A 12,390-nucleotide genomic window follows, 5' to 3' on the forward strand; every position below is an offset into this window, starting at 1 on the left:
AGATAATATTTGCGTTTATATTGTACCTAAGACCGCCTTATCATTAAACATGCAGGGCTTAGTGGGTGGAGTATGAGTTTTTAACAACAATAAAACGTTTTTGCGATTAATGTTTTTGTTGTTGGTTTGTATCCCGATGTAGGCACCATCTTAAACCTTTTTGAGTGGGATTTATCACTATATTTTCATTGATTTCAATAGATCCATGGTTTTGAATGTCGCTGGAGTATTTCAGGGATCACATTGTCATCACGAATGCAACTTCTAACGATATAACTATATTGCCATACTCTAAAGATCGTAAAAACCAAAATAATAATTAATTTCTCGTTTACGTTATCGTTTTCTTGTTTTCATGAAACTTGTTCTGTTCTTAGACATGGGCATTGTTACAGTTCACGTATAATTAAAAATAATATCATTTATTTAAACGATACAAATGCCCTTTCTCCTGCTCGAACCAACATCATTTCGATATTTAACTGAATACTAAATAAGGCAACTTAACCATAACACAATTACAACTATCGAAAACAAGCTGTTCGAAGAAGACTACGCAAAATTAAGTGCTACGTAGTTTATTGATAAAGATAAACGGAACTTTTGGAAAAATGATATCCCATATCTGCTTCTTTCTGTGTTTTCCAGAGTTTCATGTTACCTTGGGCGAATATTTCACTTGTTTTTACAGCGATGATAAAATTAATGACAGTTATATATCACAGTTTTTAAGATGGGAATTGGATGGTAATTCTAGCAAACATGTCTGGGATTTTCATAAAACAAGAGGCCCAAAAGGGCCTATGCTCTACTGGCATGGCTCTTGTGGTTATTTTCAATCCAGAGCATGTACGTTTGAGTAATAGGCAACAAATATATAGTTCACTTTTATTGTTTTGGTTAGCTGAAAACGCTGCACGTTCAACATCTGAGGACAGGAAGTGTTGTAAGCAGATTAGTTGCATAAACTATTTTAATATGTGCCAAGCAAAGGTAATCTGAGGGTAAACAATATTTGCTTTCAAAACTGTACTCATCGTCAAAATTTCATTTCAGTAGCTTTAAAAATAAAAGTCGGTCAAAGGTCAAAGTTAAGGACATCCGAGGACAACACTAATGCTTGTTTGCAAAACTGATCACATGGTCAAAATTTCATTACTGTAGCTTTAAAAAATAATAAGTAAGTCAAAAGGGGTGGGGCCAGCTTTTGCCCGAGGGACATTATTTCAAATGTGTTCAATTGCATCATTTGATGCTCCACAACAGATATCAAAGGTATGGGCCTTGTGGTTTGAAACAAGAAGACCTTGAAAATATTTCTTAAATAAGTCTCTAGGAAAATAGTGACATCCAGGGCAGTGCCAGTTTTGACCCAAGGGGCATAATTTGAACAACCATGGTAGTGGACCACTAAATAAAGCCTTGTTCAAAATAGCAAGGATATGCATAGTGGTTTCAGACAAAAAGGTTTTTAACATTTCCCAATTTAAGGGGGGGGGGGAGTCCGTCCCTTACAAAGAAAAAAGAACTCTTCCCTGGGCCTCCACCAACGTCGCTGAGGTCGTTTGCATTTACCGCACTGGTCCCTTGTGGGGGGGGGGCAGTAATGACCCCAGGGGCATAATTTGAACAAACACTTTACATGTAAACTTGGCTAAAAATAGACTTTGCTCATGTAGACTTGGCTAAAAATAGACTTAGCTTAAAATAGCATTTTTTATACTTTCAAGACCCATTATCCAGGCATGCATGGGCAGATCTGGCTGGTTTTCAAAAGGAACCGAGCTCTAATGGATATCTAAATACTGTACAAGTTTCATCGAGATACAATCAAAAATGAAGACTGTATCGTGTTCACAAGCTAGTGTTTACACAATAGCATTTTTTTATACTATCAAGGGCCATAATCTAGGCATGCATGACCGGACCTGGCTGGTTTACGAAAGGAACTGAGCTCTAATGGATATCTAAATACTGTACAAGTTTCATCGAGATACAATCAAAACTGAAGACTGTATCGTGTTCACAACCAATTGTTTACAGACGCACGGACGCACGAACGCACGAACGCACGGATGCACATACTACGTACACATTACCATCGCATAAGCTCTTCTGGCCTTTGGCCAGTAGAGCTAAAAAACTAATCCATTACATCACACTTGGCTCATTATTGTGTCAATAATAGGGACCAGCCGTCAAGACGCAGTGAGCACATCTTAACGACTGAGATACAGTGCAGACATTCACAAATCATAGTAAACGGTCTTCGCCTCGAGCAAGAATGAAAACAAGAGATGTTTGTCAAACAGTATGCCCCTCTGAGCGCCATGTTGTCAGGATTTTTCGTATAATTGAATGAAATATGCATGGACCGAAATGACAGCTGATTTGCCATTGACATAGGGTGCCTTTGAGGCAGTTTTAAGATTATGACCATTTTAAGTCTGAAGATAGTCGGTACAGTTTTCAATCATGTTCAGATAATGACTGATATTTGCAGATAAAATGTATCCTCTTAGCAGCAAGGAATGAGTAAATATGACGAAATTTTAATGATAAATATAAGTTATGATCATGACATTTGACTCTATGACCTCAAAATCAGTGGGAGTCATCAACTGTCTGGTCATCCAAAACCTAAATGTCAAGTTTGATGTCTATGGCTGCAGGTATTGCCAAGTTATTACACAGACAAACTTTTGGCCTTCAAGGTCACTGTGACGTTGACATTTGACCCGATGACCCCTAAATCAATAGATGTCATCTACAGAACAGATCCATCCCCAGAGTTAAGTTTGAGGGCCATGGGTGCAGGCATTGTGGAGTTATCGCTCAAAAAATAATTTTCGCATTCAAGGTCACTGTGAACTTGATCTTTGACCCGAAGACTCCTTTAATCCAAAGGGCTCATCTACTGGTCAGGCCCAGCCTCCAAGTTAAGTTTGATGATCATAGGTCCAGGCATTGTTGAGATATCACTGGGAGAAGCTTTGTTATTTTTTGCGTTTGTTTCTTGTTTAGAGTTTGTTGTCTGGCGATGTTGTGTGTCTTTTGCTCAGTGTTTTGTTTTCTTGTGACGGCGTGCATGTCTTGTTTAGTGTATGCTTTCTAGTGAGGGCGTGCGACTCTTTGCTGTCAGGTGACGGCGTGCGTCTCTTGTAATGTGCGTCTCTTGTTTAGTGTATGTTGTCTTGTGACGGCGTGCGTCTCTTGTTAAGTGTATGTTGTCTAGTGACGGCGTGAGTCTCTTGTTTAGTGTTTATCTCTGGCGACGTTGTGAGACTTTTGCTCAGTGTATTGTTGTCTAGAGACGGCGTATGTTCCTTGCTCAGTGTTTTGTTTTCTTGTGACGGCGTGTGTTTCTTGTTAAGTGTCTGAAGTCTTGTTACGGCGAGTATCTCTTGTTAAGTGTCTGAAGTCTTGTTTCGTTTAGTGTTTAGTGTCTGATATCTTGTTACGGCGTGTGGCTTTTGCTAAGTGTCTGAAGTCTTGTTACGACGTGTGTCTCTTTTTAAATGTCTGAAGTCTTGTTACGGCGTGTGTCTCCTGTTAAGTGTCTGATATCTTGCTACGGCGTGTGTCTCTTGTTCAGTGTCTGAAGTCTCGTTACGGCGTGTGTCTCTTGTTAAGTGTCTGAAGTCTTGTTAGGTCGTGTATCTCTTGTTTTGTTTCTGATGTCTTGTGAGGGCGGATGTCTCTTGTTAAGTGTCTGAAGTCTTGTGACGGCGTGTGTCTCTTTGTTAAATGCCCGATGTCTTGTGACGACTTGTGTCTTTTGTTAAGTGTATATTGCCTTGTGACGGCGTGTGTCTATTGTTTAGTGTTTTGTTGTCTGTGGCGGCATGTCTCTCTTGTTTAGTGTCTAATGTCTTGTGACGGCGTGTGTCTCTTAAATAGTGTCTGATGTCTTGTGAGGGCGTATGTCTTTTCTTTAGTGTCTAAAGTCTTGTGAGGGCGTTTGTCTCTTGTTAAGTGTTTGTTGTCTTGTGATGGCGTATGTCTTAGTGTGTAGTGTCTGATGTCTTGTGACTGTGTGTGTCTCTTGTTTAGTGTCTGATGTCTTGTGACGGCGTATGTCTCTTGTGCAGTGTCTGATGTCTGTGAAAGCGGGTGTCTCTTGTTTAGTGTTTGTTGTCTTGTAACGGCGTTTGCCTCTTGTTTAGTGTATGTTGTCTTGTGACGGCGTGTGTCTCTTGATTAGTATCTATTGTCTTGTGACGGCCTGTGTACCTTTGTTTAGTGTCTGCTGTCTTGTGACAGTGTATGTCACATAATGAGAGTCCGATGTCTTGTGACGGTGTATGTCTTGTTTTGTGTATGTTGTCTTGTGACGGCGTGTGTCTCTTGTTAAGTGTCTGACGTCTTGTGACGGTGTGTGTCTCTTGGTTAGTGTCTGATGTCTTGTGAGGGCGGATGTCTCTTTTTCAGTGTCTGAAGTCTTGTGACGGCGTATGTCTCTTTGTGTAGTGTTTGATTCTAGCGCGTGTCTCTTGTTAAATGTTTATTGTTTTGCGAAGGCGTATGTATGTCATTTGATAAGTGTTTGTGTTTTGTGACGGCGTATGTCTCTTAGTTTAGTGTCTGGTGTCATGTGACGGCGCGTGTCTCTTGTTTAGTCTCTGATGTCTTGTGACGGCGTGTGTCTCTTGTTTAGTGTCTGATGTCTTGTAACCGCGTGTGTCTCTTGTTTAGTGTCTAATGTCTTGTGACGGCGCATGTCTCTTGTTTAGTGTCTGATGTCTTGTAACGGCGTGTGTCTCTTGTTTAGTGTCTGAAGTCTCGTTACGGCGTGTGTCTCTTGTTAAGTGTCTGAAGTCTCGTTACGTCGTGTGTCTCTTGTTTTGTGTCTGATGTCTTGTGAGGGCAGATGTCTCTTGTAAAGTGTCTGAAGTCTTGCGACGGCGTTTGTCTCTCGTTAAGTGTCTGTTGTCTTGTGAAGGCGTATGTCTCTTGTTTAAGTTGTGTTTTTATGACGGCGTGTGTCTCTAAATTATAATCTGATGTCTTGTGTGGGCGGATGTCTCTTGTTAAGTGTCTGATATCTTGTTACGGCGAGTGTCTCTTGTTAAATGTCTGAAGTCTTGTTAAGGCGTGTGTCTCTTGTTAAGTGTCTGAAGTCTTGTTACGGCATGTGTCTCTTGTTTTGTGGCTGATGTCTTGTGACGGCGTGTGTCTCTTGTTAAGTGTCTGACGTCTTGTGACGGTGTGTGTCTCTTGGTTAGTGTCTGATGTCTTGTGAGGGCGGATGTCTCTTTTTCAGTGTCTGAAGTCTTGTGACGGCGTATGTCTCTTTGTGTAGTGTCTGATTCTAGCGCGTGTCTCTTGTTAAATGTTTATTGTTTTGCGAAGGCGTATGTCATTTGATAAGTGTTTGTGTTTTGTGACGGCGTATGTCTCTTAGTTTAGTGTCTGATGTCTTGTGACTGTGTGTGTCTCTTGTTTAGTATTTGATGTCTTCTAACGGTGTGTGTATCTTGATGAGTTTCTGATGTCTTGTGACAACCTGTGTCTTTTGTTTAGTGTATGTTGTCTTGTGACGGCGTATGTCTCTTGATTAGTGTCTGATGACTTGTAACGGTGTGTGTCTCTTGATTAGTGTCTGATGTCTTGTGACAATCTGTGTCTTTTGTTTAGTGTATGTTGTCTTGTGACGGCGTATGTCTCTTTGTATAGTGTCTGATGTCTTGTGACGGCGTGTGTCTTTTTGTTTAGTGTCTGATGTCTTGTGACGGCGTTGTGTCTCTTTGTTAAATGCCTAATGTCTTGTGACGACTTGTGTCTTTTGTTAAGTGTATATTGCCTTGTGACGGCGTGTGTCTATTGTTTAGTGTTTTGTTGTCTTGTGGCGGCATGTCTCTCTTGTTTAGTGTCTAATGTCTTGTGACGGCGTGTGTCTCTTAAATAGTGTCTGATGTCTTGTGAGGGCGTATGTCTTTTCTTAGTGTCTAAAGTCTTGTGAGGGCGTTTGTCTCTTGTTAGGTGTTTGTTTTCTTGTGATGGCGTATGTCTTATTGTGTAGTGTCTGATGTCTTGTGACTGTGTGTGTCTCGTGTGTCTCTTGTTTAGTGTCTGATGTCTTGTGACGGCGTATGTCTCTTGTGCAGTGTCTGATGTCTGTGAAGGCGGGTGTCTCTTGTTTAGTGTTTGTTGTCTTGTAACGGCGATTGCCTCTTGTTTAGTGTATGTTGTCTAAACAAGATATACACGCTGTCACAAGACAACATACACTAAAGAAGAGACAGACACATACCGTCTCAAGACAACATACTCTAATCAAGAGACAAACGCCGTCTCAAGACAACATACTGTAAACAAGAGACACACGCCGTCTCAAGACAACATACTCTAAACTGTCTTGTGACGACTTGTGTCTTTTGTTAAGTGTATATTGCCTTGTGACGGCGTGTGTCTATTGTTTAGTGTTTTGTTGTCTTGTGGCGGCATGTCTCTCTTGTTTAGTGCCTAATGTCTTGTGACGGCGTGTGTCTCTTAAATAGTGTCTGATGTCTTGTGAGGGCGTATGTCTTTTCTTAGTGTCTAAAGTCTTGTGAGGGCGTTTGTCTCTTGTTAGGTGTTTGTTTTCTTGTGATGGCGTATGTCTTATTGTGTAGTGTCTGATGTCTTGTGACTGTGTGTGTCTCGTGTGTCTCTTGTTTAGTGTCTGATGTCTTGTGACGGCGTATGTCTCTTGTGCAGTGTCTGATGTCTGTGAAGGCGGGTGTCTCTTGTTTAGTGTTTGTTGTCTTGTAACGGCGATTGCCTCTTGTTTAGTGTATGTTGTCTTGTGGCGGCGTGTGTCTCTTGATTAGTATATATTGTCTTTTGACGGCCTGTGTATCTTTGTTTAGTGTCTGCTGTCTTGTGACGGTGTATGTCACATGATAAAAGTCCGATGTCTTGTGACGGCGTCTGTCTTGTTTTGTGTATGTTGTCTTGTGACGGCGTGTGTCTCTTGTTAAGTGCTTTGTTGTCTTGTGACGGCGTGTGTCTCTTGTTTAGTGTTTTGCTGTCTTGTGACGACATGTCTCTCTTGTTTAGTGTCTGATGTCTTGTAACGGAGTGTGTCTCTTGTTTAGTGTCTGATGTCTTGTGAAGGCGTATGCCTCATGTTTAGTTTATGTTGTCTTGAGACGGCGTGTGTCTCTTGTTTATAGTATGTTGCCTTGAGACGGCGTGTGTCTCTTGTTAAGAGTATGTTGTCTTGAGACGGCGTGTGTCTCTTGTTTAGAGTATGTTTTCTTGAGACGGCGTGTGTCTCTTGTTTACAGTATGTTGTCTTGAGACGGCGTTTGTCTCTTGATTAGAGTATGTTGTCTTGAGACGGTGTGTGTCTCTTCTTTAGTGTATGTTGTCTTGTGACAGCGTGTATATCTTGTTTAGAGTATGTTGTCTTAAGACGGCGTGTGTCTCTTCTTTAGTGTATGTTGTCTTGTGACGGCGTGTGTCTCTTATTTAGCGTATGTTGTCTTCTGACGGCGTGTGTCTCTTTTTTAGTGTATGTTGTCTTGTGACGACGTGTTTTCTCGTGACGACGTGTGTCGCTTGTTTAATGTTTGTTGTCTTGGGATGGCGTGTGTCTCTTGTTTAGTGGCTGATGCCTTGTGACGGCCTGTTTCTCTTGTTAAGTATGTTATCTTGTGACGGCGTGTGTCTCTTGTTAAGTGTATGTTGTCTTGTGACGGTGTGAGTCTATTGTTTAGTGCATGTTGTCTAGCGACGTTTGTCTCTTGTTTAATGTTTAGTTGTCTTGTGACGGCGTATGTCTCTTATTTATTGTCTAAAGTCTTGTGACGGTGTGTGTCTCTTGACTAGTGTCTGATGTCAGGTGACGGCGTTTGTTTCTGGATTAGTGTCTGATGTTATGTGACGGCGCGTGTCTCTTGTTTAGTCTCTGATGTCTTGTAACGGCGTATGTCTCTTGTTTAGTCTCTGATGTCTTGTGACGGTGTATGTCTCTTTGTTAAGTGTCTGATGTCTTGTAACGGCGTGTGTCTCTTGTATAGTGTCTGATGTCATGTGACGGTGTGTGTCTCTTGTTAAGTGTTTATTGTCTTGTTGTGGTGTTCGGTTCTTGTTTAGTGTCTGTTGTCATGTGATGGCGTTTGTCTCTTGTTAAGTTTCTGATGTTGTGTAACGGCGTTTGTCTCTAGTATAGTGTGTGATATTTGTGATGGCATGTGTCTCTTGTTAAGTGTTTTGTTGTCTTGTGACGGCGTATGTCTCTTGTTGAGTGTTTTGTTGTCTAGTGAAGGCGCGTGTCTTTTGTTTAGTTTGTTGTTGTTTTGTGACGGCGTGTGTCTCTTGTTTAATGTTTTGTTGTCTTGTGACGGCGTATGTCCCTTGTTTAGTGGGGTTTTTTTGTATTGTGACGGCGTATGTCTTTTGTTTAGTGTTTGTTGTTTTGTGACGGCGTGTGTCTCTTTGTTTAATGTCTGATGTCTTGTGACCGCGTGTGTCTCTTGTTAAGTGTCTGATGTCGTGTAACGGTGTGTGTCTCTTGAATAGTGTGTGATGTCATGTGACGGCGTGTGTCTCTTGTTAAGTGTATGTCGTCTTGTGACGGCGTGTGTCTCTTTTTAAGTGTATGTTGTCTTGTGACGGCCTGTGTCATTTGTTAAGTGTTTGTTGTCTCTTTGTTTAGTGTCTGAAGTCTTGTGACGGCGTGTGTCTCTTGTTAAGTGTCTGATGTCTTGTGGCGGCATGTGTCATTTGTTAAGTTTTTGTTGTCTTGTGACGGCGTATGTCTCTTTGTTTAGTGTCTGATGTCTGATGTCTTGTGACGGCCTGTGCCTCTTGTTTAATGTCTGATGTCTGGTATCTTGTGATGGTGTGTGTCTGTTGTTAAGTGTTTGCTGTCTTGTGACGGCGTTTATCTTTTGTTTAGTGTGTGTTGCCTTGTGACGGCGCGTGTCTCTTGTGTAACGGCGTTTGTCTCTAGTATAGTGTGTGATGTTTGTGACGGCATGTGTCTCTTGTTAAGTGTCTGATGTCTTGTGACGGCGTATGTCTCTTGTTCATTGTCTGGTGTCTTTTGAAGGCCTGTGTCTCTTGTTACTTGTTTTTTGTCTTGTGATGGCGTATGTCTCTTTGTTTAGTGTCTGGTATCTTGTGACGGTGTCTGTCTATTGTTAAGTGTTTGCTGTCTTGTGACGGCGTTTATCTCTTGTTTAGTGTCTGATGTCATGTGACGGCGCGTGTCTCTTGTTAAGTGTCTGATGTCTTGTGACGGCGTATGTCTCTTGTTCATTGTCTGATGTCTTTTGAAGGCCTGTGTCTCTAGTTACTTGATTTTGTCTTGTGACGGCGTATGTCTCTTTGTTTAGTGTCTGGTATCTTGTGACGGTGTGTGTCTGTTGTTAAGTGTTTGCTGTCATGTGACGGCGTTTATCTCTTGTTTAGTGTGTGTTGCCTTGTGACGGCGTGTGTCTCATGTTAAGTGTATGTGTTTTGTGGCAGCTTATGTCTCTTTGTTAGTGATTGTTGTTCTCTTAGCACGGCGTAAGTCTCTTGTCATGTCTACTCATGGGGCTTTAATCAGGATCTTGTTTTATTCCAGGCTTCTGGTCTAAAGTTCAGGCCCTGTAGTGTCCATTGTTTTAATTAATGCACTGGACTAGTTAACGTTTTGTTTTAAATAAGTTGACTTTGTTTACAATTACAGTATGTAAATTTTTGCTTATTCTGAGTTTCGAGTGTTATTTCCAACCTATCAACATCAATGGCATACGGAAACAGTGCGTAAAAGTCCTATTATTGCGCAATTATCAGTATTTTTAACTTCCCACTTATAATATTTAATCATAGTTTCAACTTTAATATCAAGAGAATTTAATTCTGCCTTTAACATTTTCGTCAAATATTTTAAATGTATCTTAGTTGCAAGGTTTTGCATTTGTACACGGATGATTCTAAAGACGGGCATTTGCTTAACGAATAATACTTTCTGGAAGGAAGATCCTTCGGACGCACTAACTGCATCCAAAGTATGAAAACAGCAGTCTGGGGTAGATTAAAACTGTCCATTGACAGTATTGATAAGAGCAACACTGCCAGCTCCCCTAGAACCGTTATTATATGTTATGGATTGTTAAATGTTATTGAATATCGAAGGACCAGGAAAATTGTCTACCTCAGTACTTGCCAAGTTTATACCTTCTGTCCAGACGAGGTTCCCGTCCACGGAGACGGCCACCGACATCCCGGGACAACCACACTCCACCTGCAAGCCAAAAAACAACTCGCTGAGGGTACTTCTAATTAAAATATTATGTTCTCATTACATATATATATATTTGTGACGCATAACCCCGATGGGTCGGTAATTTATGTTTGAAATAGAAATTGTAAATATCAATATTCTATACAAAATTCACTTAACATGTAGTATATATTATATACACACTTAACTTACAAATACCTGCCGAGAAACACAGATAAGAAAACATAAGTACAGTGGAGAAGACTTATTGATAACCAATTAACACGATTTGGACGATTTAAACTTCAGAAAAGCGATAAAAGCTAAGCAACCCTCAGAAAAAGTTCCTCTGTTATAACATACTCCAAGCAATTGCCATACGGTTACATTCACAAGATAATACGGAAACATAATCAAAGTGCTGAAAGCGCTGCAAGACTGTCGGTGATGTAACTGACGCAAGCAAACACTACCGCAAAGTTCTTTCAAATGAAACGTGATCAAATGATTTTATACAAATGATGAACACTCTTTAAGGAAGAAGGATAAATGTGATTATAATAAGCACAAATATATTGGCCCTAATTAATCATGTATCCAATGGCCTACAAGGTTCTTAATTCAAGTTTCAAGTTTTAACCGCTTTAAATTAGTTAAATGCATATTCCTTATGTTAAAATTGCTTCAATCTATGACGTCGCTTTTAACAGTTTCAGTAAGCAATTACATCCCTTCATTTCATTAGGGTCTGTTGAAGCCAATGTCTTTAAAATGCAAATACAATACAAACTATACCCAAGATTCAAGGGACAAAATAAAAAATATAACTTTAAAATGATGCTCTTTCAAGCCTAAAAATGCCTCCCAGAATTTCTATCAACAGAGTCCACATATCTACAAAATTAATTTTGTGCTTGAGTTACTTTCTTTGATATAAAAGTGAAAACAAATCTGCATGGTGCTGTGGCATCATACCATGAAAACAAACAATATCTTTAAAATATGTTTCTAGTTTGTTTTTATTATAAAAGTGTTAATAAATCTGCATAGTGCTGAAGAAAAAAAACTAATGTCTTAAATTTTAAACCTGCAACATTAATTAGCGCCATGCTGTCAAGAATGTCTGGACAATTGAATGAAATATGCATGGACCGAAATGACAGCTGGTTTTTCATTGACAAAAGATGTCTTAGAGGCAGTTTTAAGATTATGCTATTCAAAGTATGAGGGTAGTTGGTAAAGTTTTCAATCATATTCAGATGATGGCTGATATTTGCTGATAAACATGTATCCTCTTAGCAGCAGGGAATAAGTAAATGACATAGTTTAAATGACCAATATTGGAGTTGTGACCTTGACCTCCAAATTCAAAGGGGTCATCTGCTGGTCACCCCAAACCTAAATTTCAAGTTTGAAGGCCATGGGTGCAGACTTTGTCGAGTTGTCACACAGGCAAGCTTTTTGCGTTCAATGTCTCTGTGACAAATAAATAGGGCTCACCTACTGGTCAGGTCAAACCCCAAAGTCAAGTTGTTGAAGGGCCATGGGTGCAGGCTTTGTCCAGTCATTATTAGTACAACCTTTAAGCATTTAAGGTCACTGTGGCCTTGTCTTTTGACCCAATGACCCCTTAAATCAATAGGATCATCTAATAGTCAGGCTAAGCCTCCATGTTGAGTTTCAGGGCCATAGGTGCAGGCATTGTCAACTTATCAGTCAGACATTCTTTGACACCTTCCTGTTCAAGGTCACTGTGACCTTTGACCATATTACCCCTAAAATCAAAAGGCGTCATCTACTGGTTAAACCAAACTTTCATATCAAGTTTGACAATAGGTCTAGGAATTGTAGAGTTATCAACCAGGAAAAGCTTTGGTCTACTGTCAGACAGACGGACGTAGCAGCCAACATGTGCAAAGCAATATACTCCTCTTCTTTTAAGGGGGCATAATAAATTGAAATTTATTAAATATTTTTGTTTATTATGTTAATTAACTTACACTACATACAACAAGTTCCATTTTGATATTTTCGAATGCTCATTTATACATGTACATGGGTTTTGATCTGACTATGAACATGAAACTACATAATGATGTTCCCTCCTATCAATTCTAAATTTAAATAACCATGAGGAAAATAAACATGTTTTCACTGCACCATGAATAAATATGTCAAACAAAATAAAT

At 40.1% G+C, this 12,390-nt stretch overlaps 1 protein-coding gene across 1 annotated transcript in view; it reads right to left on the reverse strand.

The window, feature by feature from the left end:
• Nucleotides 1-12,390, reverse strand: part of LOC128230584 (serine beta-lactamase-like protein LACTB, mitochondrial) — a 121,836-nt gene that overhangs the window by 41,484 nt on the left and 67,962 nt on the right. The window contains 1 exon segment of the mRNA XM_052943001.1: nt 10,156-10,222. Within this exon segment, the coding sequence (XP_052798961.1) occupies nt 10,156-10,222 (67 nt within the window).

This window comes from Mya arenaria, chromosome 4 (assembly GCF_026914265.1).
Source record: "Mya arenaria isolate MELC-2E11 chromosome 4, ASM2691426v1".
Taxonomy (NCBI): Eukaryota; Metazoa; Mollusca; class Bivalvia; order Myida; family Myidae; genus Mya; species Mya arenaria.